This window comes from Pararge aegeria, chromosome 20, assembly GCF_905163445.1.
Source record: "Pararge aegeria chromosome 20, ilParAegt1.1, whole genome shotgun sequence".
NCBI classification, from domain to species: Eukaryota; Metazoa; Arthropoda; class Insecta; order Lepidoptera; family Nymphalidae; genus Pararge; species Pararge aegeria.
Window position 1 is genome coordinate 11256226 of NC_053199.1, and position 25876 is coordinate 11282101.

General features: G+C 34.1%; 1 protein-coding gene across 1 annotated transcript in view; it reads left to right on the plus strand.

Moving 5' to 3' along the window:
• Window positions 1-22534, plus strand: part of LOC120632887 (lachesin-like) — an 82684-nt gene extending 60150 nt beyond the window's left edge. Inside the window, exons 5-11 of the mRNA XM_039902926.1 lie at window positions 5673-5843; window positions 12376-12504; window positions 13981-14119; window positions 17697-17848; window positions 18874-18978; window positions 21976-22038; window positions 22320-22534. Of these exons, the coding sequence (XP_039758860.1) occupies window positions 5673-5843; window positions 12376-12504; window positions 13981-14119; window positions 17697-17848; window positions 18874-18978; window positions 21976-22038; window positions 22320-22534 (974 nt within the window). The remainder of the gene's footprint in view (window positions 1-5672; window positions 5844-12375; window positions 12505-13980; window positions 14120-17696; window positions 17849-18873; window positions 18979-21975; window positions 22039-22319) is intronic.
• The last annotated feature ends 3342 nt before the right edge of the window (window positions 22535-25876 follow it).

Below are 25876 nucleotides of genomic sequence, written 5' to 3' on the forward strand. Positions count from 1 at the left end.
TTAAGTAATTACTTTGCTGCAAACTGTTTAACTTCTGACCACTTTCCCTGGAGTGTTCGTTTCATTTGTGCACAAGCGTAAGTTTAGCTCCTAATACCGACTAAAGCTCAAAGATAACAGATTCTGTATAAAATTTTCATAATTCTAACATTCAAGATAAGAACAGTATTAAAAAATTATACAGATAAACGTCAAATAAAAAACGAGAATAATGACGAAAATGGCCATTCCAATGTCGTTCCTTTAATTTTAAGATGGGCATAAATATTTATGCAAAGATCCTTATCCGTGGATTTATGCGTTCATTTTGACTAAAAAACGCGAATAAAAAGGAAATTATTCAGCCAGAATTTATATCCGCGGATGAAAAAAACGATTCTATGATGTTTAAATTAATGTTGTCCCTTGCAGAGGCCATTGTTTTAGCACCAGCCAATTCTGAAAAGAAAAATCGCAAATTACTATTGTTAGCATACATTTTATTATAATTTAAAACGATTTATGACCTACCAATTTGGAATCTCCCAAAATTTTTCATGTAGGTTCCTACTATTTATGGTTCCGCACATTATGCTGATATCATCTACCCATTACTCACTCTCAGGGTACGGGTCCCCTCAGAAAGAGAAGGGTTTAAGCCGTAGTCTTTCGTGCTAGACCAGTGCGGATTAGTAAGTAGACTTCGCACGCCGTTGAGAAAATTATGTAAAACACTAAGGCATGCAGTTTCCCTTACGTTTTCCTTCTCCGTTTAAAGCAAGTGATATTTGAATTGCTTAAATTAAAAACGCACATAGCTCCTAAAAATCACTGGTGCATTTGTGGGCTGGAACTCGATTTCCACAAAAGGCTATCACCGCTTTAAAACTGATCAAAAAAGAATATTTATTGGCTTGTTTTTAATGACCTTTTTAAAAACTGCATACAGTTACTTCATCGTATGAAAATAGTCGTACCCGTAGTACTTCTAGACTTTATGTAGTTTTAGTTTTATTAAATAACATAAGTCCGCGTAGTTAATAAGAACACTTTCCTAAATATCTTAGGTTAAAGATTGTTAGTGGCATAATTTTTACTAATTTAAAACACTAGTTCTATGACTTTTGGTAATGTAGTTCTTAGTTTTTATATATTTTTTTATTCCACTACAAGTTAGCCCTTGACTGTAATTTCAGCTGGTGGTAAGTGATTATGCAGTCTAAGATGGTAGCGGATTAACCAGTTAGGGAGCATGGTAGTCATACCCCTAATTGGTGTACAAGCGACATCGCACCGAAAATTTCGAACTTGGTGAAATCTCGTCAAACACAAGAGACATATGGTGACTCCATATGTCTCTTGTGTTTGATGAGTTCGTGTTCACAAAGCCGCTGATTGGCACATTAGAGATATCCGTGCTCACACATACTATGTATAATGGCGTAATGTAAGCTTAGCTTAACCTCAAAGTTAATAATCTACAGTCATTTTTCTATACGCGATCTAATGGGCATGATGATCGGTTTTGTTCTCAGTTACGTACTACTATCGTAATCCACTATTCACTACACAGTTGACCTGGTTTCACAAAGCGGTTGCCGTAGGACCCTTATATGATTTGCAAAAACGACCGGATTAGAATTGGGTAACTCAGTTAGTGTAATTTGAATAATGAATGAATGAATATATTTTTATTGCACGCCACAAAAAGGACATAAAAAAGAAACGTATTACAAAACAACCTTGAAGATACCTTAGACGGCGTTTTGGAATCAGGTCTTAATCTTGGATCTGTAGACTAGATGATAAGTCATCAATAAATTATCAGTCAATGATAATTTAATGTTATAATTAAAATTTTCACAAAAGCAAATAAAATTAGTATAAAAAAATTACAATAAGCGCGGCATAATTTTTATTTGTAAAACCACTTCAGATATTACAGAGTAACATACCGTTGTCGTTATTTAATTTCAAGGGCATAAATATTTATACAGGGATCCTTATCCATAGATTTATGCGTTCATTACGACCGAAAAAGCGAATAAAACGTAAATTATCCAACCAGAATTTATTTCCGCGGGCGAGAATAACGATTCTATGATGTTTAAATTACCACTGTTTCCCTTAACGGCCATTGTTTTAACTCCGGGCAATTTCAATGAAAACCATCAAATACCACGAAGTGCCACTTCAAACAAATATAGGTAAACGTATTGGGGATTTTATATTTGTGATTCTTTTGAACGGTTTTTGTTTTGTATGCTTTGTTTTACGATGACTCAATTTTTAGAATTTACATTTTGTCCTGAGGCCTAACTAACATCTCTTATAACAGTATTAATATAAAATCGTTAACGTTATGTTTCAGAAATATAATCCTTATATTTAGAACTAGCCGAGTAAAAAATAGTCGTATGTTGTCGCGGACTGTTTTATAGAACTTTAAAGAAACAACAATTCCGACATTTCCTATATACTTACTACCAGTGGCGTGCATAGGAATTTATACCAGGGTAAGCATAAAGAAGTAAAATGGCATAAAATGGCAAAATCCTCCTCCGTTGCCAGTTATATGAAAATGTTAGGGTATGCAGTGCTTTTGTGCATGTATGATGCACGCCACTGCTTACTACATACTTCCGTCGTTTGGCGGAACGTTTACCGTTCTAATCACGCATATAAAAAAGAATTATTAAAATCGGTGCAAATTTATCGGAGATATGAAGTAAAATTGATTAAAAAAAATCAAAATATATTAAATATACAGAAATCTTCCAGTTACAGTGTTATTATAAGTATAGATGTCAAGGTATGGTAAATAACTTGTATTTTAAGATAAAAGTATATGAAACGATGTCGAAGAAAATGTTTAAACAGAAAATACTGAAGTTTGAGATCTAGAAAGCAAACCTAAACTTTGCTAAGGCGCGTAAAACTAAGCTAGCTAAGCTTAGGTTTAGCATAATCTGAGATTTGGAATCTATAAAGGTATCAAGTTGAGATCATACTGAGGGTAAGTTACTCATAAAATAGGCAAAATTAAACTTCTTTGGGAAAACGTTCCGATTAAGTTAATGTTTACATTTCAATGACCGTATGCAAGATGGTCCGACGATATCGCTAAAGCCGGCATAAACTGGATGCAAGTAGCAAAGGATAGAGACCGGTGGTCATCTCTGGAGAAGACCTTTACCCTCGCATGAGAGGGGTTCTTGCTAGAAGTTATATAACACCAGATAATAATTTTTAATTCTCTTAAACGCAATTTAAAACCACTTGTTATTTTTCTGTTTATTTTCTATTTATTTTCTTTGTATTTAATGTTTTCACGTAAAATCATAATATGCATTGCAATGTTATCTATGTATTGTAAGCAAGAATTAAAAGGCTTTTTTATTTTATTTTATTTTACATTTCAAAGGGCCCTATTGAATTTTAGGGGCGCTCAAATATTAAAGAGGGCTTGTAAATAAGTTATACTTATTTGGGATCAGTAAGTTTTATGTAAGTCTATTTTGTGATCGCGAACTCGCATTATCAATCGATATCCACTGAATCTGCCTGCACTCCAAAGTAAAGTTTGAGTCCCAACTAATTACGCTTGATAGATCCCAGCCTCAGTTTAAGTCGATATTTTTAACTCTTCGAGTTCATTTATATAGAGGGTACTAGCACGCCATAAATGGCGCCATAAAATATTAAAGCAAAGTTATCAATCCTTGATAATGTTACGTCTTGACATTACATTTACAAGTGTATGTGAATGTGCTAACGTGTGTGTTAATTATTATTGTTTTATAATATTTGAAACATTTATTTTTGTTTCCATATAAGTTATGTTTGTTCTCATTATTGTCAAAGTGGTTATGATTATTACGGCAATATGTTTTTATAAAAATATACACTTATATATTTTACCGAAAGTATTCATCCTAGGAAAACCTTGTGAAATGAAATGAAAGCTTTTATCTTCATGAATATTGTAATACTAATCAGTATACTACCATTTTTTTACTAGCTTTGTATATTTGACGGCGCTTGGCAATTATATCTAGCATACAAATGTGCAAAATTAACCAGACACAAATGGTTTTTGGTAGTTTCTCAAGGTGCTGTACTGTTAAATGGAAAGAATTAACTATTAATAATCTATGTTGTTTTTCACGGCGATAAATATATATTATTCTTGACCATGTTCCTGACTAAATTCTTATCCGCTTTATACGTTCCAGTAAAATGTTCTAGATAGAAAAAAATTACAAAGCTATGTAAGTTTGTAAGTAGGTACATTTTTCTTAGTTATTTATGCCAATATCAGGATGAAATAAAAAAACACACACATTTTTACACATTACTGAGTAGGTATTTGTTATCTTAACTTTTTAATTATACTGATAGCCAGGTCTAAAGCACTTTACAGAAATATAAAGTTTAATCCGAAGACACACAAAAAAATAAAGTAAAAAAAAAGCAAATCTTTCCGTCGCATATTGAAATCGAATCCCGTAATGTCGCGAATTAAACCTATACCACTAATCGATATCTTTGCGGCACCGCTGAATCTTACAGCAGTGTTTATTATGCAACTAGCACGAAAAGGTAGTTGAAAATAACAGCTAAAACTCTATTATAGCTGAAACGTGTACTAGAAACTACACAAGTGCTACATTAGCCATTATACGTTACGTGCAAATCGCCTAATGTTTTTTTTTAATTTGCCAAGTACGAGTTTAACTTGCGCTCTGAGGTTTCCGTACCTTGGAAACTTTTCCAAAACTTGTCTTTCAATTTTGGAAGTCCATCAGTGGTGATGATGAAATAAGTCTAGAGTGCAATTGTTATTCAGGTCATTGTGTTATTCAGGTTTTCATGCTAACAGGTTGAATAGAAATCATTAGAGGCGGAGTCACTACAAAATATATACTTTATGTTTCCAAATCTTAAGTATTTGAACAATACCCTGATTATTGTTCAAATACGAATAGATTGGGATTAAGAATAAGATTGGTAATAGGTACCCTTTTTATTCCGAAAAACTAGTTTATACTATATATACTGCTTTGCTTTACCCCTCCTCTTCCCGCGGGTGTGGCAGCCGTCGACTGTGCTACTACTACCATATATTACGATCACCTTCCCGCCTATCCAAATCCTCCTGTTATGAAAGGCTTTTAGTCCAGCAGTAGACTTTTATAGGTTACTAAAACAAAAAAAGTGTGTGTACTTATGTACACGCGTTAGAAGTTATACTTACAAGATAAAAATCTTTTTAAAAATTGCCTTTCTACGGTTGTATAAAAAACGACACCAGCTCAGCACCAGCAGATAGAAAAAAAGGTATTTAATACATTGAAAGTTTTATTATACAATCTAGTTAAATAAAGTATATTTATATATCACAAAAAATATTTCTACATAATCACTGACCTAGGTCGGTGTTCATAATTAAAGAAATGGACATATTAAATATAATTAAATTTGGAATACTAATAGACTCATTATAGGACAACCAAGTTTTTCTCGGCATTAAAATTTGAGATTTTTGCATAAATGATCAATTAAATGACCCAACTGTCAAACCTTAGAGCTAACTTCAGGGTGTCGGTTTTTTGTGACATAAGTTTTTGTTTTGAACTAAATCGCTTATAAACATCTCATGTTAAATTGTGTTCTTATCTTTTGTTATACAGTACCACCCAACATAGTCGACGAAGGTACTAGCGGAGATATAGTGGCAAGAGAAGGCACAGATGTAAGCATCACGTGTAAAGCGGATGGTAGACCTCTACCAAGGATACTATGGAGAAGAGAAGATGTTACCAACATACTTTTGAGGAATGAAGATGGTGAACTTCGTAAAGGTTTGGATTATATTTTTTTAGTAGAGCACTAGAGTAAGTTTGCGACTAATAAGTTCTTGTTCCACTACAAGTTAGTCCTTGACTGCAATCTCACCTGGTAAGTGATAGTAGGCTTACCTGTTACGAATCTGGCAGTTTTATTAAGTCCACATACGTACAGAAACGCTAAATTGTTTTGCTGGGCCACGGTCATAGCCTCCCACTAGATCAGACAAGAAAAAATCCTAAATTGCCTCTGATAGGTATCAAACCGAGGCCTTTGTAAAACCACAGCGCTCGTTATTGCACCACGGAAGTTAACAATCTATAAAATGTATATTTTTAAAAGTCAAATCATCACCTAAGTAAACTAAGTTAACTTATAATATTATAATATTACGGATTGGATAGAAGCAGGCGTTACTTTGCGGAAATCCATGATATATTATCAAAATTAAGCTTAATTTGCTATACTCCGCGAAAAGCAGGAGAATCTGTGTGGTGTAATTTATAATTTCTTCAATCCTTATACCCCACACCAAACAGATCTTCGGCAATATACCCTCTACGCACGTTTCGCTCCGAAACCGGAGCATCATCAGGAGATGTTGACTTTACAATGAATAATTGTTAAGTGAAAAATTCGCCAAATGTGTCGCCTTTTATACCTTTCTGACCCCCACCTAATCTATCTAAGCCCCTCCCACCTCATTAGTGCCTCTGAATATGTTCAATAGAGGTGAAGTTGATAAATTTATTTGTTCGTTTAGTAATTCGAACCTCCCATTCCTATGTTTAATAATTTCTAATTGTTCCCTCAAATCAAGTTTCAACCCTTTGTCGCAAGCATGTAATATTTCGTATGAATGATTACTGGTTACGTTATGTCCACTGTCTAAAAGATGTTTTGCAAAATGAGATTTTTCAGGATGGTTATGATTGAAGGCTGCCATATGCTCTTTGTAACGTGTTTCAAATTTACGTCCGGTCTGACCCACATATGTGGCGTGGCATTCAGAACATTGGAGTTTATATACCCCTGATCTGTGCTTATTGTCCAATCTGTCCTTACCGTTACACAAGCTCTCAGTTGGTTATTTGTTCTAAAAGCCACATGAACTCCATGTGATCTAAGTATCTTTGCTACACGCTCTGATATAGATCCGAAGTAAGTCAGACTGGTCTTATACCTATTCAGTTTGTCCATTGGTACGGCGTATAACTCCTTAGCAAATCAGAGATGGAACAAAACAATTCATTAAATTTCTTGGATTTGGTAATAACTCGTAGTAACAATAAGCATCGATTTGAGATTTATCGTAAGCCTACATATACAGATAACACCATACCAGCTTCATCGTGTCATCCTTGGCAGCATAAACATGCAGCATTTCTTAATTATGTTCATAGATTATTATCTATTCCATTAACTAAGGAGGATTATAGGAAAGAGTTATATGTCATTTATCACATGGCAAATGCAAATGGTTACAATTCAGGTTTGGTTGATAGCATAATTAAAAAGAAACAACAGAGGCTGATTGCTAAGGAGTTATACGCCGTACCAATGGACAAACTGAATAGGTATAAGACCAGTCTGACTTACTTCGGATCTATATCAGAGCGTGTAGCAAAGATACTTAGATCACATGGAGTTCATGTGGCTTTTAGAACAAATAACCAACTGAGAGCTATTTGTAACGGTAAGGACAGATTGGACAATAAGCACAGATCAGGGGTATATAAACTCCAATGTTCTGAATGCCACGCCACATATGTGGGTCAGACCGGACGTAAATTTGAAACACGTTACAAAGAGCATATGGCAGCCTTCAATCATAACCATCCTGAAAAATCTCATTTTGCAAAACATCTTTTAGACAGTGGACATAACGTAACCAGTAATCATTCATACGAAATATTACATGCTTGCGACAAAGGGTTGAAACTTGATTTGAGGGAACAATTAGAAATTATTAAACATAGGAATGGGAGGTTCGAATTACTAAACGAACAAATAAATTTATCAACTTCACCTCTATTGAACATATTCAGAGGCACTAATGAGGTGGGAGGGGCTTAGATAGATTAGGTGGGGGTCAGAAAGGTATAAAAGGCGACACATTTGGCGAATTTTTCACTTAACAATTATTCATTGTAAAGTCAACATCTCCTGATGATGCTCCGGTTTCGGAGCGAAACGTGCGTAGAGGGTATATTGCCGAAGATCTGTTTGGTGTGGGGTATAAGGATTGAAGAAATTATAAATTACACCACACAGATTCTCCTGCTTTTCGCGGAGTATAGCAAATTAAGCTTAATTTTGATAATATAATATTACGGCATGATGACATGAAAATTTGGTAATAACTTAACAAAGTGTCTAAAGTAAAATGGATTGCTTGTGGTGACTTGTAATAAATTTAACTTAGCTTTGCTATATACATTAGAACTTCGTCTCGGTTAAAATTACGTTATAGAACCCTAGTTGACATATTTATATATAAAGACACTTATTCATCATCCAATACCGCTAATTTATTGTCCTCAGACTACGGTCAATTCCAAGTGCATTTTATATATACCTGATATTATGTACTTTATATATCTTTGTTTGACATGGACGTACATCCTGAATTACCGCATACTTTAAAAAAAACCTTGAAACCTCTAGGTATAGGTTTGATTTATCCATTTAATAGGAAGACAACCTTGCGTATTTTGCCTAAAGCATAGTTTGGACGAAGTTAGTATTGGCTGCCAGTCTCACTTGCAGACTGTGCCAGCTAAGTATTGGCCTCGTATTTACAGTTTTAGCCAAGCCAGCTCTGCCGCCAGTGCTAGCGGGAAACGACCGCCAGTCTATTTTTTAAGCCAGTGACTTCCACTCTCGTGCCCTTCCGTCCGCGTCGCAAACACTTGCAGATGCTTGCATAATTCAAAATCCTGGAATGACTGACCTTGTCTAATAATCAAGGTTCGGGCCAGCAATTGCTTGTCTATTAAACTAGCACCAGCCCACTGGCTTCGTATAAACCCTGCTTTATAATGTTGCTATTATTATAACTAATAATTCACATTATACTCTAAGTATTCAAACCCACTTTAAAGCTGTAACTCTGCATTGTATTTTTAATTTAGACAAAAAAATAAATATTAAGAAACCATGAAAGAAATTATTAATACCTATATCTGTCATACGCCTTATCGGTTAGCCCACTACACGTGGTAGCATTGACACTTACCAGGTGAGGTTACATTCTAAGGCTTAATTGTGTTGGGAAATAACTTAAAAATAAAAAAATTTAAGTAGCTAAAACTAAAACGGATGAATTGGTTTATGTGGAAAGCCTTAGCCAATGTAAAGAATGGTTTCCTGAAATGTTAGATTGAAACCATAAAAAGTAAAAAAAAAAAAACATTTTAATCAAAAGCCTGTGTCAAAGAGATTTCAAAAGTTAGCCAAAAAATACCCATAATACACATCCTACTATAGGTGTAATGAGAAAAAATATGAAGCACCAAACAAAAGAGGAGCGGTTTTACCACAAACGAGATATAAAAAGCCCGGTTCCGAGACAGATTAAAAATACAGCTTAAAAATATCTCGGCTGCATTATGAAAGACGACAATCCGATATGAATATTCGTGTCATACCGTAGAAGGAAAAATTAGGGAAGTTTTTTTTTTTACAAATGACTGTGAGCACCCGCTCCCACGTTTTGGTTACACTTTATTCTTAAATAAAACGTAGCCATTTTAATTTCTTTCTGTCATCTCCGGTCCTCGTTTCCTCATTTAAGGGGTTCTATTGTCAAAAGGAAATCATTCCTTTACTTTCTTTTCTTTTCGGCTGGTACTTTTTTAACATATTGATTGTTTTTTGACAAATTTAGGTATATTTTTACTTTTTGTTACCTTATTACGTGTTATTAAAAATTCAATTAATTAGATCTTAATTAGAAAACAATGTTGTAAACAAAATTAGACGTCAAAAAAGCACCGATAACATTAAATCAAACGAACTCAGGTTTTTGCTGTATGATCGTACCTTCATTTCTAACGATTTTCATTCTAGCGATATCTAATAGCCCTTCTTGGCTATGGAATAGAATATGTACGAGTGTGATTCTTTCAAAATGTGGTCTTCTCGATAGATCTGGTTCATGTCATTCATAATTCATGCATACAATTCTACAATAAACTACCAATTGACATCTTGGAGATGTCTCTTAAAAAGTTCAAAGTTTGTGTTAAACGTAAGCTTATAGAAAAGTCCTATTATAGTATAAAGGACTACGTAAACGATAAAAAAGCTTGGGTGTAAATTATTGCTCTAACCAGGTTGCTCTTCTAATAATTTAAAATGACATTGTGAGATGGTGATAACAAAAAAAAAACACCCGGCTAAGTTTGTTGTGGGCTTCTTCTTAGACCGGGACGCGTTTGGAACCCTCGTAGCTTTAGTTTTAAGTTTACGAATGTGGTTATCGCCATCATCTCACTACCGTGTAATTCTTATGTACGCATCAAAAGTGCCACCTGTGGGGGCCTACTTGAATAAAGATATTTTTGACTTTGACTTCTGTCTCTCGGTGTTGTCTGAATATTATTTCAGTAATGGTTTTTGTTCCAAGCTATCATTCGGCATCGTTTATTTACTAAGTAAAAGGTCCCACAAAATGCATTAGTTACAGAGAACCACACCGAATAACCTACTTGAGAGAAAAACATTCCTTATTATGCTTAAACATTTAATTCGAGTTCAAACTTCCCTCTGAAATAATATTCGAAAAGGTAATTTGTTTTATCTTTTTATGACACAATAATTAAGGTATCATACATTATTTGTATAATACATTTATTTGTATTACAAATTGTTAAAGATTTTCTTTTGCCTTATTTTATTTATTCGCCTCACGAAATATTTTTGCTATTACTTAATATAATTATGTACTTGTCATTTTCCTTGTCATATTCAATTAATTACTTTATTTATACGTCGCAAAAGTTAAGGAAGTGGGCATACAAATAAGAAACTTAAAACCCTCCCCCTTTGGAACCCTCGTAGCTTTAGATTTAAGTTGGCAAACGAAGTTATCACAATCCCCATACAATTATGTAAACATATATGTATGAAAAAAAGCTTAATTTTCTGCCATGAAAAGCAGGAGTATAGCAAATTACTACATCATACTACATCATGGAATTCCACAAAGGAATGCCTGCTTCTCTCCAATATTCCAATATCCGATAGAGTGAACATACCCTTTCATTAAAAATATTATCAAATTGTTGCTCTTTGAAGTATTTTTAAATGCTTAAACAGCAAACACACCTTCACATTCAAAAAACCTATACCGACATATAATAAAACCGGCAAGTTTAAAGCTCCAAAAGGAAGAACAGATATATTGATAGCCCAAATCTCAGCCATTTGTTTAAATATCAATTGTTTCATCGCTTTCTACTATGTGTATTTAGTATCAGAAGTTTGTTTATTTGGCACTTCCACGATGAAAGATATTTACGTTAAGTATCTGATTTATTGAGGAAGATTTTTAAAAATGTAGCAGTACGCTCGGTCCCGGATTTTGCGCAGGCGAAGCCACAGGGCACATTTAGTTAGTAATAAAACTTTAATATAAACCAAACGGCATTCTTAGTATACATAGATTTATTGGGACTCTAGCACATACGATGCTCTTAGCATCTGCGATCGCGATTTAGTTGCTTTTCGGACGCTCCATGCTGCGTTAGAACGCTGCAATAGACACATACAGTTTCCAAACGTAGCGATCAATTCGCTTTTCGAAAGCTCGATACCGCTTCCGAATGCTCCAATCCGTACACATATACAAACTTCAGCCGATGCAGCGATTGAACACTTCGCACAAAATGTGTTCGCGAGATAGTAAAGTGTGTTTATCTCCGGTTTGTTGGTTGGTTGGTTAGTGGTTGCGTTTCAATTTTGTACTGGAACTCAACGAATCTGCGTTATTACTTTCGAGCACCACTACCACTCCTTAGGCTTCATCTTTCCGTGAGCCAGTGCAGTTTCAATAGAACCACCGAATGTGTGATTTTGATACAACCAACAATGCAACAAGTCACCCAAACAATCGCTAATGAACGATCAAAAGCTGACAGGTGTCAAAACGTGTTGAATTAGCAACGGAAGCTAAAAGTATCATGTATTCTAGATTCTAAGCAAACGTAGTTTAGTGTCACCTGTAAAAGTGTTATTAAAACATTATCAAAATTAAGCTTAATTTGCTATACTCCGCGAAAAGCAGGAGAATCTGTGTGGTGTAATTTATAATTTCTTCAATCCTTATACTCCGAACCAAACAGATCTTCGGCAATATACCCTCTACGCACGTTTCGTTCCGAAACCGGAGCATCCTCAGGAGATGTTGACTTAACAATTATTCATTGTAAAGTCAACAAACATCTCCTGCAAATTAAGCTTAATTTTGATAATATATCATGAATTTCCGCAAAGTAACGCCTGCTTCTATCCAATTATTAAAACATGTTTATTCCTTTTCAGTTGATATGTACACCGGTCCATCACTAAACCTCACAAAGGTGCAACGTCGACAAATGGGTGCATATTTGTGTATAGCATCCAATGATGTACCGCCTTCGGTGAGCAAGAGGATAATGCTCAGTGTTAACTGTTAGTTCTTTAACTTTTCCTATAGTTAAAAGTCATCGTCATCACCAGCACTACTATAATTATCATCATCATCACCTTCATCCTTTTAATGTCCCAATTCTGGATACAAAACACTTCTCCAATTGAAGAAAGTTATTAAAAGCTTCAAACCTCGCTGCTCGCTGTGTCATATCTATGGTTAAATTTTGCAGGGAGAGTGACAGAAGCTCCTAGTCTTGTTGAGATGCCAAGCTCATAATTTTGGATATGGATAAAATTACCTTTCATGTTGCAATAAATAAAAATGTTATATGTTGTGATGAAGGTATATATTTTATAACTTCTGTAAACTATTTAATAAATATAAATAATAAATATACTACGACAATACACACATCGCCAACTAGCCCCAAAGTAAGCATAGCTTGTGTTATGGGTACTAAGATGACTGATGAATAATTATATGAATAATATACATAAATACTTATAATATATAGATAAACACCCAGACACTGAAAAACATTCATGTTCATCACACAAACATTGTCGTCCAGTTGTGGGAATCGAACCCACGGCCTTTGCTCAGAGAGCAGGGTCGCTGCCCACTGCGCCAATCGGCCGTCTAATAATTTAAATGTATTTGCCGTCCTATTGGCGCAGTGGGCAGCGACACTGCTTTCTGAGCTCATGGCTTTTTGGCTCATTCCTACAACTGGAGAATGTTTTTCTGTATATTATAAGTATTTATGTATATTCATATAAAAATTCAAAAGCCGTCTTAGTACCCATAATACAAGCTGCGCTTATTTGGGGCTTTTTTTTTAACTGTAACTGTTAAATGAAGACGCTTTTTTACATATATTTCATGTAATAAATTTCATCGTGTATATTTTACGATTAATGGGGAATGCAAAAAAGTCATAGTTAGGAATGTACCTAATCATCTATATTCTGAAACTTTGTACACTCTATTACAACTCCAAAATATGTTATTACCGAAACTAATTCAAGTTTATAATAATTTCTCATGCATTCCCAAATAACTTTAAGAGTTGTAAAACTTCAAAGTGAGTTATGAGAGCGCAGTGTGAGTTCAAATATTCGCACAAGTTTCTTGAACAATAAAATTAAGTATGGCATCTAAAACTTATTAAGTTGAAAAGTTCTATGATTTCTATTCAAAAACATTTAAAAGCAATCGTAGTACTAAATGATCTTAGTATGGTCTGCATTGTGACCCGGTGTTAAAGTCAAGTTAATAGACTGAATTGACGTTTTAAAAGTGCTTATAGGCCTAGGTACTACTATAAATAAATGAATATTATTTTTTTTTTTTTCGAATAATGGTATTTTTTATAATAATAATTGACGGACCAAACGGATAGCAATTATAGATTCCCAAATTGTCCCTGCCGGGAATCGAACCCGGGAACTTCGACATACAACTTCTTACTGCTTTACTTTTAAAAATATTCATGCCATATTCCTTTTTTTTAGTTGGGCCCACAATAATGATAGCGACGAAGGTGATCGGAGTACCCACTGGATCACAAACACAGATGGAGTGCCTTGTAGAAGCTTATCCTCCAGCCATCAACTATTGGCTAAAGAGTGGAGAGGAAATGATACTCTCTGGGTATGTAAGTGAGTTATAATACTTTTCCCATCCCATTTTCATCCGACATAAGCTTCCGAATTGGCATCGTTTTGTTCAATAAAATTCGGTGGCTTAACTCATAAATTCATAAAATCCAATTTATTTTATTAAATGCCTTTTATAAATACTGAAAGGGGATTCAAAAATCACTTTAAATGAATAAAATTTTACTTCGAACCGTATGGGATGGTGTAAAAATGTTTCTTTTCGATTCCAATAAATCCCGGTCGCCGGTTTTATCAGTATCGAAACACGACATAAATCTGGTTAAGTGCGTGTCAGAACACGCATACGGCAGGGTTCTGTAGCCACACCATTGGAGAAACCTTGTTTCCAAAATAGTCAGTGCGTTGTTTTTTAGCCCTGCAATTATATCTGGTGGTTAGTGATGATTATATATATAAAATGGTAGCGAGCTTACCTTGTAGTGGTTAAAAAACTCATACTTCTAAAGGGTTTTTACGCAGCATAATACCGAGATGGTAACACTTCCTTTCCTTGGCGACCCACCTATGTTAATGTTGTGGTTCACCTGGTGTTAAGTGACGATGCAGTGTAAGATGACAACGGGCTAACCTGTTAGGTGTTTACCTTTATGAGACTAATCAATGCATTTAGTAGTAGCAATTTATTTTAAGCATATATTTTTTCTTGGATTAAGCATTAAATTTGTTAGAGTAAGTGGCCGTTTTAAAATAACAAATAAATTAGAAAATTTTAAGATATTTCAGTACCTTTGTTTAGAAGTTATTGTTTTATTCTGGGACTTTTTAACAAATCTGATTACATTAAGCGCATTAAACTAGTGTGTCATAAATACTATATAGATTTACGATATAGGTTTGTTTGAATAAATTAAAACCAATGACAAAAATAGAACATAGCTTTGACGTGACCAGACAAAGTTTATTTTCTATTTTCTAACATTTATGTTTGAAGACATTATGTAATGAAATTAAAGAAGATACGTATTTTACTGACTACGGAACCCTAAAAATAGTCTAAAGCATGATTGACGGGGAACATCCTAGCAAATTATTTTTCACTGTCAGACCAGATTTTACCTATGTTGAGTACGCTTTTTGTACTGTCAATATATCACTAGGTTGGCAGAATGTTGCTGTGTCCATTTTGTTTGTTAATTGAAAAATGTTGACATCAAAATGTTTTAATCCGGCGTAACCCGGATCAGATTGCCTTTGATCATTCATTCTGTCCGAGAGTAGGCGCACCGTTGCGCTATTCAAAATAATTTAGCAATAGTACAAATTGTCCAATTTTTTTTTTCTCACGTTTTACATACTTGGATTTTCTGATTACTTCATTAATAAAAATAAAAACGCATTTTTTTTTTAAATTATAACTTCTTTAGGCGCGACTAGGGAGTAACTCAGATTTTTTTCTGACGGAAGTAACGCGTCAGGCCTTGTCGCGTCGTTTTTTAGCGTCGTCATACGTCAGACGTCTGTGTAGTTTCCAATATTAAAAATTAATAATTTGGATTGGTCGTAAGTATATGTCATATACTCAACGCTTTATGACTTATACGCCAGCTAGTGGCAAATATCATATGATTATTTATTTCCAATATTTTCAAACCTATCAATTGTGAATAGCAAAGTGAATAAAAATTCAACAGTTTTAAAAAAAAAAATTAAATTGCAAAGTTATTTGAAAATCTCTTAAAATACTTATTTATTACTTATGTTTATTTATTACTTTTGTAATAAATAAATTATTAATAAATTTTCTGACGATTGCGACATTCTATAATATTAATTGATAAGGTTATATTGACATGTGCTTATCTAACCTTCAACTTTTACTCCCAATTATTGTATTTAACAAATGAAAATATTTATAAAATGTGAAAGTGCAATTAATGAATTTTAAATAGAATATAAAATGAAATAGTGAATATTAAATTCAATTGGGGCGTCCCAGGAACAGTTTACTCTTTCATCAATAAATAATAATTAAAGTTTTACTTCAATCGCGCGTAAAGGTTACACGCACACACTTTTTTTTATTTGGTTCACTAACAACTTAAAAAAACGATTTAAACTAGCTTATACAGTATGAAGAAAAAATGTACAGCTACTTATCGATAAACACTGCATGCGGAAGAATAGTGTTAAACTAGTTTACAACTACACAAACAAGATAAAAATTTATCTAGTTTAGACAATGTATAAATTTCATTTAGGCCATCAAAACAATTTTTAATAGATGTAGTATTGCTATTTTATGTTACCATAAATAGCTAACATTAATTAACTATATAAAATTAAGAATAAGTTAATTAAATAAACAAAAAAATTGGATTAAATAAAAGCATAAATAACTTTGTAAATATTAGAAAAACTGCTCTTTTTTCGAAAATCTGATGAAATCGCGTTAAGACGCGACCGATCTTAACGATGATTTCCGTGAAACTTCATCGTCGTCTTCATAATAATGAAATTCGGCTGAATTTCTTTTATTATTAAGAAGAATCTGGGTTATTCAGTATGAGTAATAAAACTGTTATTTACCTTCAAAAGCCAACCAAAAGAAGTTTTCTTTGTTATTATAAGTACAAACTGACCAAGGACGTTTACTGTTTTACTATCAGTAAACTCCTCTTTTTTCCCAAAAGCCTATTGAAATTGCGTAAAGATGTTATCAATTTAAAGATAAACTCTGGCAGGTTCGAAACTATTCTGCATATTTCGACGATAATTTCCGTGAAACTTTACCGTCGTCTTCTTAATAATGAAATTCCGCTGAAACAGCAGCATAAAGGAATATTACTCACATCTTTTTTTTATTCCACTACAAGTTTGCCTTTGATTGCAATCTCAACTACTGATAAGTGATGGTACAGTCTATGTTGATAACGGGCCAACCATTGGATAGAAGCAGGCGCTTCTTTGCGGAAATCCATGATATATTATGAAAATTAAGCTTAATTTGCTTTACTACGCGAAAAGTAAAAAAATGTTAAGACAATTAATTTAAACAATTATTCATTGTAAAGTCAATATCTCCTGAGGATGCTCCGGTTTCGGAGCGAAACGTGCGTATTAATGTAATGAATGTAAAGAAATGTAGCTTACATTGCCGAAGATCTGTTTGGTGTGGAGTATAAGGATTGAAGAAATTATAAATTACACCATTCTCCTGCTTTTTGCGGAGTATAGCAAATTAAGCTTAATTTTCATAATATAACGGGCCAACCTGTTAGGTGCATGGCATATTACACCCATACCCTAATCAATTTCCAAGCAAGATGGTACTCGAACGCTTCTTCATTTAGCGGCATGTCTTTGTCGGCGCAGTGGGCGGCGGCTGTTTTCTGAGTCAAGGCCGTGGGTTCAATTCCCACAATCGGAAAATGTTTTTGTAATGAATACAATTTTTTTTCAGTGTCTGGTTGTTTATTGTATATTATAAGAATTTATGTATATTATTCATTAAAATATTTATCGTAGTAGGTAAGTCATCTTACGTTTACTTTAGGGCTAGATGGCGATATTTGTATTGTAATATTTATTTATTTTATCTTTCTTTTCAGAGGAAAACATGAGATAAGCGAAGTTCGCGTCTCTTCTTACCAGATAAGGACCGTCCTCACTGTTACAGAATTTAGCAACGAAGACACTGGTACATATACCTGTATAGCTACAAATACGATTGGCAAATCTGAAGGGACTTTGAGATTGTATGGTAAGTGCTAAAATATAAACAAAAGACAGTTTCTCTGACCGATTTCGGTCACAGTGGTCGATCGGAAGCAGATCAGGCGCAGGACCGAAAGATTTACGTGCTTTCCGAGGAACGGGGGTGAATCACCTCCAAATTCCAAACCCCGAGCTGGCACTAAGAATTTTGTTGGTAGAAAAACCCAATACTATTAATTTGCCCGACTTGGCTTCGAACCCCGGACCTCGAGATCGGTGGCCGAACATGCTAACCGCTAGACCAACGAGGCAGTTGAAGAAACAAATAAATAGAAGGCAAGTTGCAAGTACGCTCTTAGAGAATATTTATATATATACCTATATAAATTAATAAACCCCGACCTAAAATTGAAGAAACAATATGAGTGTATAAAATATAATAATAGATTTTTTCTTCTTTTGCGTGTACACATTTACGAATACGCGTTAGCTCTTTTCTGTAATAGTAATTTCTTAGAAGTTATACCCACGTAAAATTAACCAAGTGTTAGCTGACATGTAAGGAGCGATTTATTACTCTCCAAGCTGCGGTCACGCGATCGTGAAAAACAACACGTTTATCTTTGTACAGCGTAAATTACTTCGCAAGAATTCTAGTTTTATAATCTAAGTTCTAAAAACAAGATATCCATCGCATACTTATATCACCGAAAACCGAAAAGCAAAACCGAAATTTTTAAACCGAAACACGCCCAGTTTTATAAGAAGCACACAATAGACTTCACCTTTAACTTTGCTTTTACCATCCAGTGTCAATTTATTATAAGTTATCATTAATAGATTTTCTATTAGTAAGAAAAAAACATCTTTCTGTCATTTGATATCATTGAATTTTTCTGTAAGCGTGGATATATCAATACTAATGTTATAAAGATGCAAGATTTTTTTTTGTTTGTACTCAATAGGCTCCGGAATTACTGGAACAATTTTAACATTTTTTTCAGCAAAATAAAGCTGTCAGGTAATAAACTAGGCAATTTTGTTTTCTAAAATATCGTTATTTTATCGCAGAAATAAAGATAACTACCACGACGACAACAACAACGACAACAACGACTACCACAACAACGACAACCACGCCGTCAACAACAACAACAGAGTTTACAACACCGCATCGTAAGTGTTACAATTAACATTTCCTAAATTATTATTTTAGTACTAATGGCAAACACCACCACGACAGTGCCAAATCGTAAGTATTTCATTTAATAATTTTTAAACTCTAAAGGCGAAAACAACAACGACGAGAACAACCACAACCACGGAATTTATTATAATTATTATTAAATAGACATAATAGATTAGAGAACTAACGACAACTCAATTAACAGACAGTTAAATACAAGAGATACAAGTTTAAGGAATTTAAAATTATGTACGTGGGCATAGAATTAAAAACTTAAAGAACCCTAATTAATTAATGTTCGTTGTGTCAGTGACGCCCGGCGCACGTATGGCTAATGGCTAACAACCCACGGAATGTTGCTAGCTGACGAACTTTTTCTCATTTTTCCCATTTTATGGTTAATGTTTATTTACAACATAAGACGTAAAATAATTGCTCTCAACTACTAAATTGAAAGAAGTGACTAACAGCCTGTTCGATGAACACTACTTAAGTGGAGTGGTTTTTGATGCTTCAATATTGGTCGTGTACACGGATTCTCTTAATTCTTTGTACTTGAGCTACGTCTATTTATTTATTTATTAAGAGCACTAACAACATGCATATTATACGTTTTTAAGTATAGCACACACAAGAAAACATGGACTGATATGCACGTAAATTACAAGTGCATATAGCATTGACAAAGCGTATGCGATGTAAACTTAATTTGACAAAAAATTTAACTCACCGTTAAGTGTTCGGTGAGTTTTTTCCTAAACGTCCATAGACAACGTCCATAGATTGTTTGTTTATTTACGTACATATGTATAATACGACTGGGAAGCATACCTGGCTGTACGCTTCCATTACTGATTAACTGAATTTTAAGTTATCTGTTGAATATGCTAAGCGTCACCATAAATGTGTGAAAGTTTTATAAGATTATAAGTCCGGGAGTGCAACCCTACCATGTCTCAGTACCCAAATCCCGTGTGGTTTGAGACTAAATTAATTCAATTAGTTCGACTTATTATGATTAATAAAATAAAAGTTATATGCATAATGCATTACTACACATAAATACATCAATGTAACATGACGCATCTGTAAATTGCCAACAGCTGAACAAATAGGCGTTATTAGCGACAACCGCGGGGCATCATCTGTTCCAATTATGTGGGCTATAATCGACAATAAACGGCAATGCTGCATATCTGTTTACCGTGGTATAAACAGTAAAGAATGTTGTGTATTATCCATACGAATAATATCCATATAAATAGTCGTTTTCATTATTAACACCGTCTCTATTCTTTGACCTCACACCGTAGAAATAAACATCCTCACTGTCTGGATGCCTGGTAGTTTCTTACCGATTTTTTAATTCCGCTACAAGTAAGCCTTTTTTTCTTTTTTTGGCGTAGTGGAAAAACTTTATTGCTACCTCCGACCGTTGGGCAGGACGGAGGCTTGGTGGGACTCCCCCCTCTAAAGGCTTATACCCAAACTAAAAACCAATAGGGCACGCACCCGGGCGTCTAATCTTGTTGGCTTTGTTAGACGCCCGGGGGACTACGCTACAAGTTATGCAATCTCACCTGGTGGTAGTGAAGATGCAGTCTGAAATGGTATTTGGCTAACTTGTTAAGGAGAACCGCAGTTATATTAAACCCATGCCTCTAATCGGATTCTACGCGACATCGTACCGAAACGCTAAATACCTTGGCGGCAAGTCTTTGTTGTGTTAACTAGCTTCGGCCGAGATTCGAACCCAGGGCCTGCAACTTAAAACCACAGCGCTCACCACAACGCTTACCAGTCCATACCATAAAAGTAATTTCTAAAACTTACCCGCAAATTATGTTGCGGATGTTCTTGGGTGACATTAATTACCTATAATACAACTATTCCTCCTCTCGTCACGCAGTAGAAATACTATAAACATCAATTTCTATCTGGACGCCTGGTACTCTTCTAATAATTTATGAAATTTAGCCGTAAATTGCAGTTGCTATTTGCCGTAAATTGATGTTCAAGAGTGACGATGACCTAATTGCCTACTTCTTTACTACAGAACTTTAAAAAATACAGCCTGTTGGCCGCTTAAGACGTTACACATCTTCTATCACCAGATAGTTAAACAGTTGGGGAAACTGTTCTTTTCAAAAACGGATTCCCATGATATTTTCACTGGAATCCGTTTAGGTTGAGATAGAAATTTAAAGTTGAGTTGAAAAGAAGAGATAAAAAGTCTAATATTGCTAAAAATAATAAAACACATGTCGAAAATAATTATAAAATTCTGTCTTTCCGCAAGGTCCATTGAAGATATTTGACAAGTCTGATAATTCGTTGCAGTTTCATTAGTGTTAAATCCCTACTAATATTATAGGGACAGGGATCCCTACTAATATAAAATGTCAATGTAAGTTTGTCTGTTACGCTTTCACGCAAAACTACTAAACCGATCCTCATAAAACTTTGTACACATATTCTTGGAAGTGTAAGAAGGAATAAGGATGCTTTTTATCCCGACATTAAGCTCGGTTCCTTTGGGAGAGGGGATGAAAGTGTTTGATGATTTTACACTATAACTCCGACAAATTATAACCGATTTAAATAATTATTTTTGTACTATAGAGGTAATAATATGCTTTTAATTTTGCCCAAACTTTGTGTAGATCTGTTGAATGTGGTTGGAGATAGGGGACAGAACTCCTCAGCGGACAGCAGCAAACCCCTCATTTAAGGCGATACTGAATATTTTTATAGAACTACAACTAAATTTAATGCCACATGAAAAAACAAAATCAAACGCAGACGAAGTCGCGGGAAACAGCTAGTATTTTATAATCGTGTAATGAAGAATTATAAATTATTAATTAATGAGTCCCACGTGTAATCCTGTTGAAACTAGATTAAACTTGCTCTGTTCTAATAGCAGCGAAAAGTTTATTATTAAATTGACCAATCTAGAACTTATGCTATTTAATTTTCTTGTTTAGATTACGTGGTGGCTTTACAACCAGCTGAGCAGAAATTTTATACACCCGATGTGACAACATATGGTAAGAATTGTTTATTTTTTTTTTTGAAATTACAAAGTTTGAAACCTTAAAACCTGTATAAAATTGATTTTCTGTGCGGAACTGTGTAAATTATCTTAGTAAGTTATTATAACTCTGGTATAAGAATCTATCGATTTACAAAATCCAATTAAATAGCACGCGTGACGTGGCTTGACCTTTGGTGAGGTGTACAGCAATGTTTTTGACATATTATTATCTCCTATCATCAAAAATGTTCCTACCGTGTTATTACTCATACTAAAAAATATTTCTCCATTTAGATACAATGCAGAACGTGATAGAGCAGTCCGTCTTGGACAACAACTGGCAACCGACTGCGGGTTCTAGGAGCGTTAGCTACCACCAAGCTTTTTCTCTCCCCACCCTTACAATTATATCAATGTTGCCACATCTCATGAACTATATTAGTTATGTAAAAATGCTTACTTATACTTATAAACTTAGATGTAAACCAATGATAAGAGGTGAAAGATGATAAGTTTACAAAAATAAAATGTGTGTCAATTTAATGTTTTACATTGAATAATTTTGTAAAATAAGTAACATAATATAGAATTGCTCACCGTAGATCATTATCAATTTTGTAAGTAAATACATAACGTTGGTAAGGATTGTAAAGATAATTAATTATACGTCCATTACAATGGACAAAAACGCATCACATTACAGTATTTTTTTTTTTTATATAATTTTTTCATTGACCTGAATCACCTTAAAAGCAATCGATTCGGAATGTTACGTTTTCATACAGCGAAGTGGAACTAAACTATGAGGAAATAAGATCACTTGGAGGTAACCTGATACAATTTTCATATCAACTATTGTAAACCATTAACCAAGTCTGCAGTAGCGTGTGAATTTACGACCATTCACTTGACCCAACGCCCTCGGTTAGAGTAAGACTCTTATAATTCGTCACAAGTAATGCTCAAATCTCCACGCAACCGCGAAAGCGGGCTACCTTCTCTTTGTCGGGTTTGATTGTTTCATTTTGATTAATTTACAATATTCACAGTATTCACTGGTCATTTATAATTTGCTTACTTGAATAATGTGCCGTTGCGAATGAAATTCAACTAACACCGCAAGATTAAATTAATCAATATAAACCTAAATATCATTTATAACTATTGATTTAAACTAATGATTCTACATTTATATGATTTAACAAACTTTAGATCTCTCTAAGCACAATACTGTCAATGTATAGCCTATAACAGTCAACTGCTGGACTAAAGGCCTCTCCCAACGGGATGTTTTGCCTATAATCACGACGATGGCCAGACCAGTTGGTGATCGCAGTAGTAGTAGTAGCAGAGGACGCTGCTGCCAGTTTTTCGTTATGGATGTTACTGTAGTATTCTATACTTCAAGTAAATTCACTTGTTACGTTTCTTGAGACTTATTGTTGTTAATAAACTCTATTCAGGTATAATATGACTTTAAATATTATTCTCTTTATTGCCATTGTAGGTACGATGAAATTATTTTTTATCTAAAGTTCAGAGCTGAAGTCAAGTTATTGGAGATTTACTATCCATTCATGAAAATAAATGTATAAATATTATATAATCAGTCCCTGGTATATTGCAATTATTAACTTGCCTCCGCCCATCAACATATATTGGAAACGCATAATGTTCTGAAATAGTTAAGTAAACTGTAATGAAGATTATTTTTTGATTAAGATTATTGTTTCTTCATGATTGTCAGGCAAGACAACCCAAGCCAGTGGACATAGATAACTCAAATAGAAAACTAACTGAGGAACTAACGACCGACCGACGAAGTATAATATAACAACTAAACGACAAAAAACAACTTTATAATGCCTAAGATTTTGTCTTAGGCATTATAAAGTTGTTTTTTGTAGTGTTTTTTATATATAACAAAATATTACAAAACGACCTTACTACATAATATGTGCTGACAATCAATTACTTTATTACCAATTATAGTTTGTATTATACAATAATATAGCATATTATGCAGCAATTAATTTCTATTGAATAAATTTAAAGCATTAACCGTAATTTGACGTCCTGTTATATTCACTAATAATAAACACAAATACATAATCATTGCATGTTTTATTAGTCCAGCATTATTTTATAAGTGAAATATTTTATGTTATAAAACAAAGAACATTAAGATGTATAAATAAAAGTAACTTTCGTGCCAATAATGCTCAAAGGGAAGTAGGTACTCTAAATAAAATAAGCTATATTATAATAAACTGAAACAGAGCAAAGACTCAAATAGTTAGACAAAAGTATTAAAGTTTCACCGCAAAAGTTTGTGACGCGTTTCTTGGCGTCGGCTTCCATCTTATCTTTGCGGTGCCTAGACTGAAGTATTGCGCTTTATACAAAAACCTCTTCAGTGACTTTTACTTCAAAAGCCAAGAGGTACTTGTACTGACAGCGGTTACTCTAAGCAATTTAGTTTTGTGTAGGTAGTAATCCGCGCAGGTTAAGTTTTAGGAACCTTGTGCTGTTCTTTTAAATGCACGCCTTTGTTTCGAAAAAGTCGTATAAACGACTAAGTTTTCTAGTGAGTCGTTAAAGAGGTGTTTGAATTTCGTAGCAGTTTTTACTGAATATGCTCCGTAGATAGGTTACCATGTCGCCAAACCTACTACCCGGACACATCAGCTAGCTTGGCCGAATATTTCGATAAAAAGGCCGGACGTTTGAGAAAAAAGGCTGGATAGTGTCTAGTCTACTGAAATATAAACTAAAATCGAATGCCAAGTCAGTCTTAGTACTTCTTAATCAGTCAAATAGAGTCATCAATAAAAAGTATATTGGAGATAAACATTTATCGACTTGCGAAATGTAAAAGCTTGATAAAAGCCGGAGAAGTCGGACATCGTTTATTTTGACCGGACACGCAATGAAATAGCCTAACTATGTCCGGCTTTATCCGGACGCCTGGCAACACTAACCGTGGCGTATGCTAAGGGACTTCGCAATCCAATCAACTCTCACGAAACCTTTTCATCCACATTTCATACGAACTGCTGCTTCTTACGGCATATGTGTGTCCTGCCACGTATAGCTTGAGTACCTTTAAGATTGAATAAGAACTTTCAAGGCTCCCGTTCTCATTATTGTTGTAAGCGCGACACTGAAACGAAATTTATAATAAATTAATTTTTAATTTTAATTTTTGTTATCGGAATCATAATATTTTATAAGAAGAAATACTATCTATAGCTCTCACAAACTTAAATCCTGAAAGAAAATAAATTAGCATTACAAATAAAATTATAGGCAGCGTTATTGTTGTAAGAAATATCTCACAGACTTCTTTTTTTATGAGAGAATAATCGGCAAAAGAGCGGGTACGTGCGAAAAAAGGTATAACAAGCGTTTGAATAATATGTATGAATATATGTTTGAATATGATCGTAAAGCAAGTTACTGAACCATTGTCATTATCATCAAACTTATGTCCCACAGCTGGGCATAAATCTCCTGTCTCGTAGGAGATATAAGTTATAATTATTATCGTAAGTAGTAATTGTAAATTTTTAATGTAAAATACGTCTGAAATAGTTTTTGAATTTTAGGTACTCAAATTATATTCATAACCTATTTTAGTCAGAGTTTGCCCGACACTGTATCATAGAGCGAAGAGGAGATGAGTTATCAAAAGTAGACAAATCTGTTACCTAGACATGTGCAGATACAGGTGTTTCAAATATTGGGATAAGTTTATGCGATCTCTGACGGCTTAAACGACGGATTCAGTTACATTTAAAAATATAATAAATGGTTTGATTTCACTCGTAAAAATCGAAAAAAAATCGGGA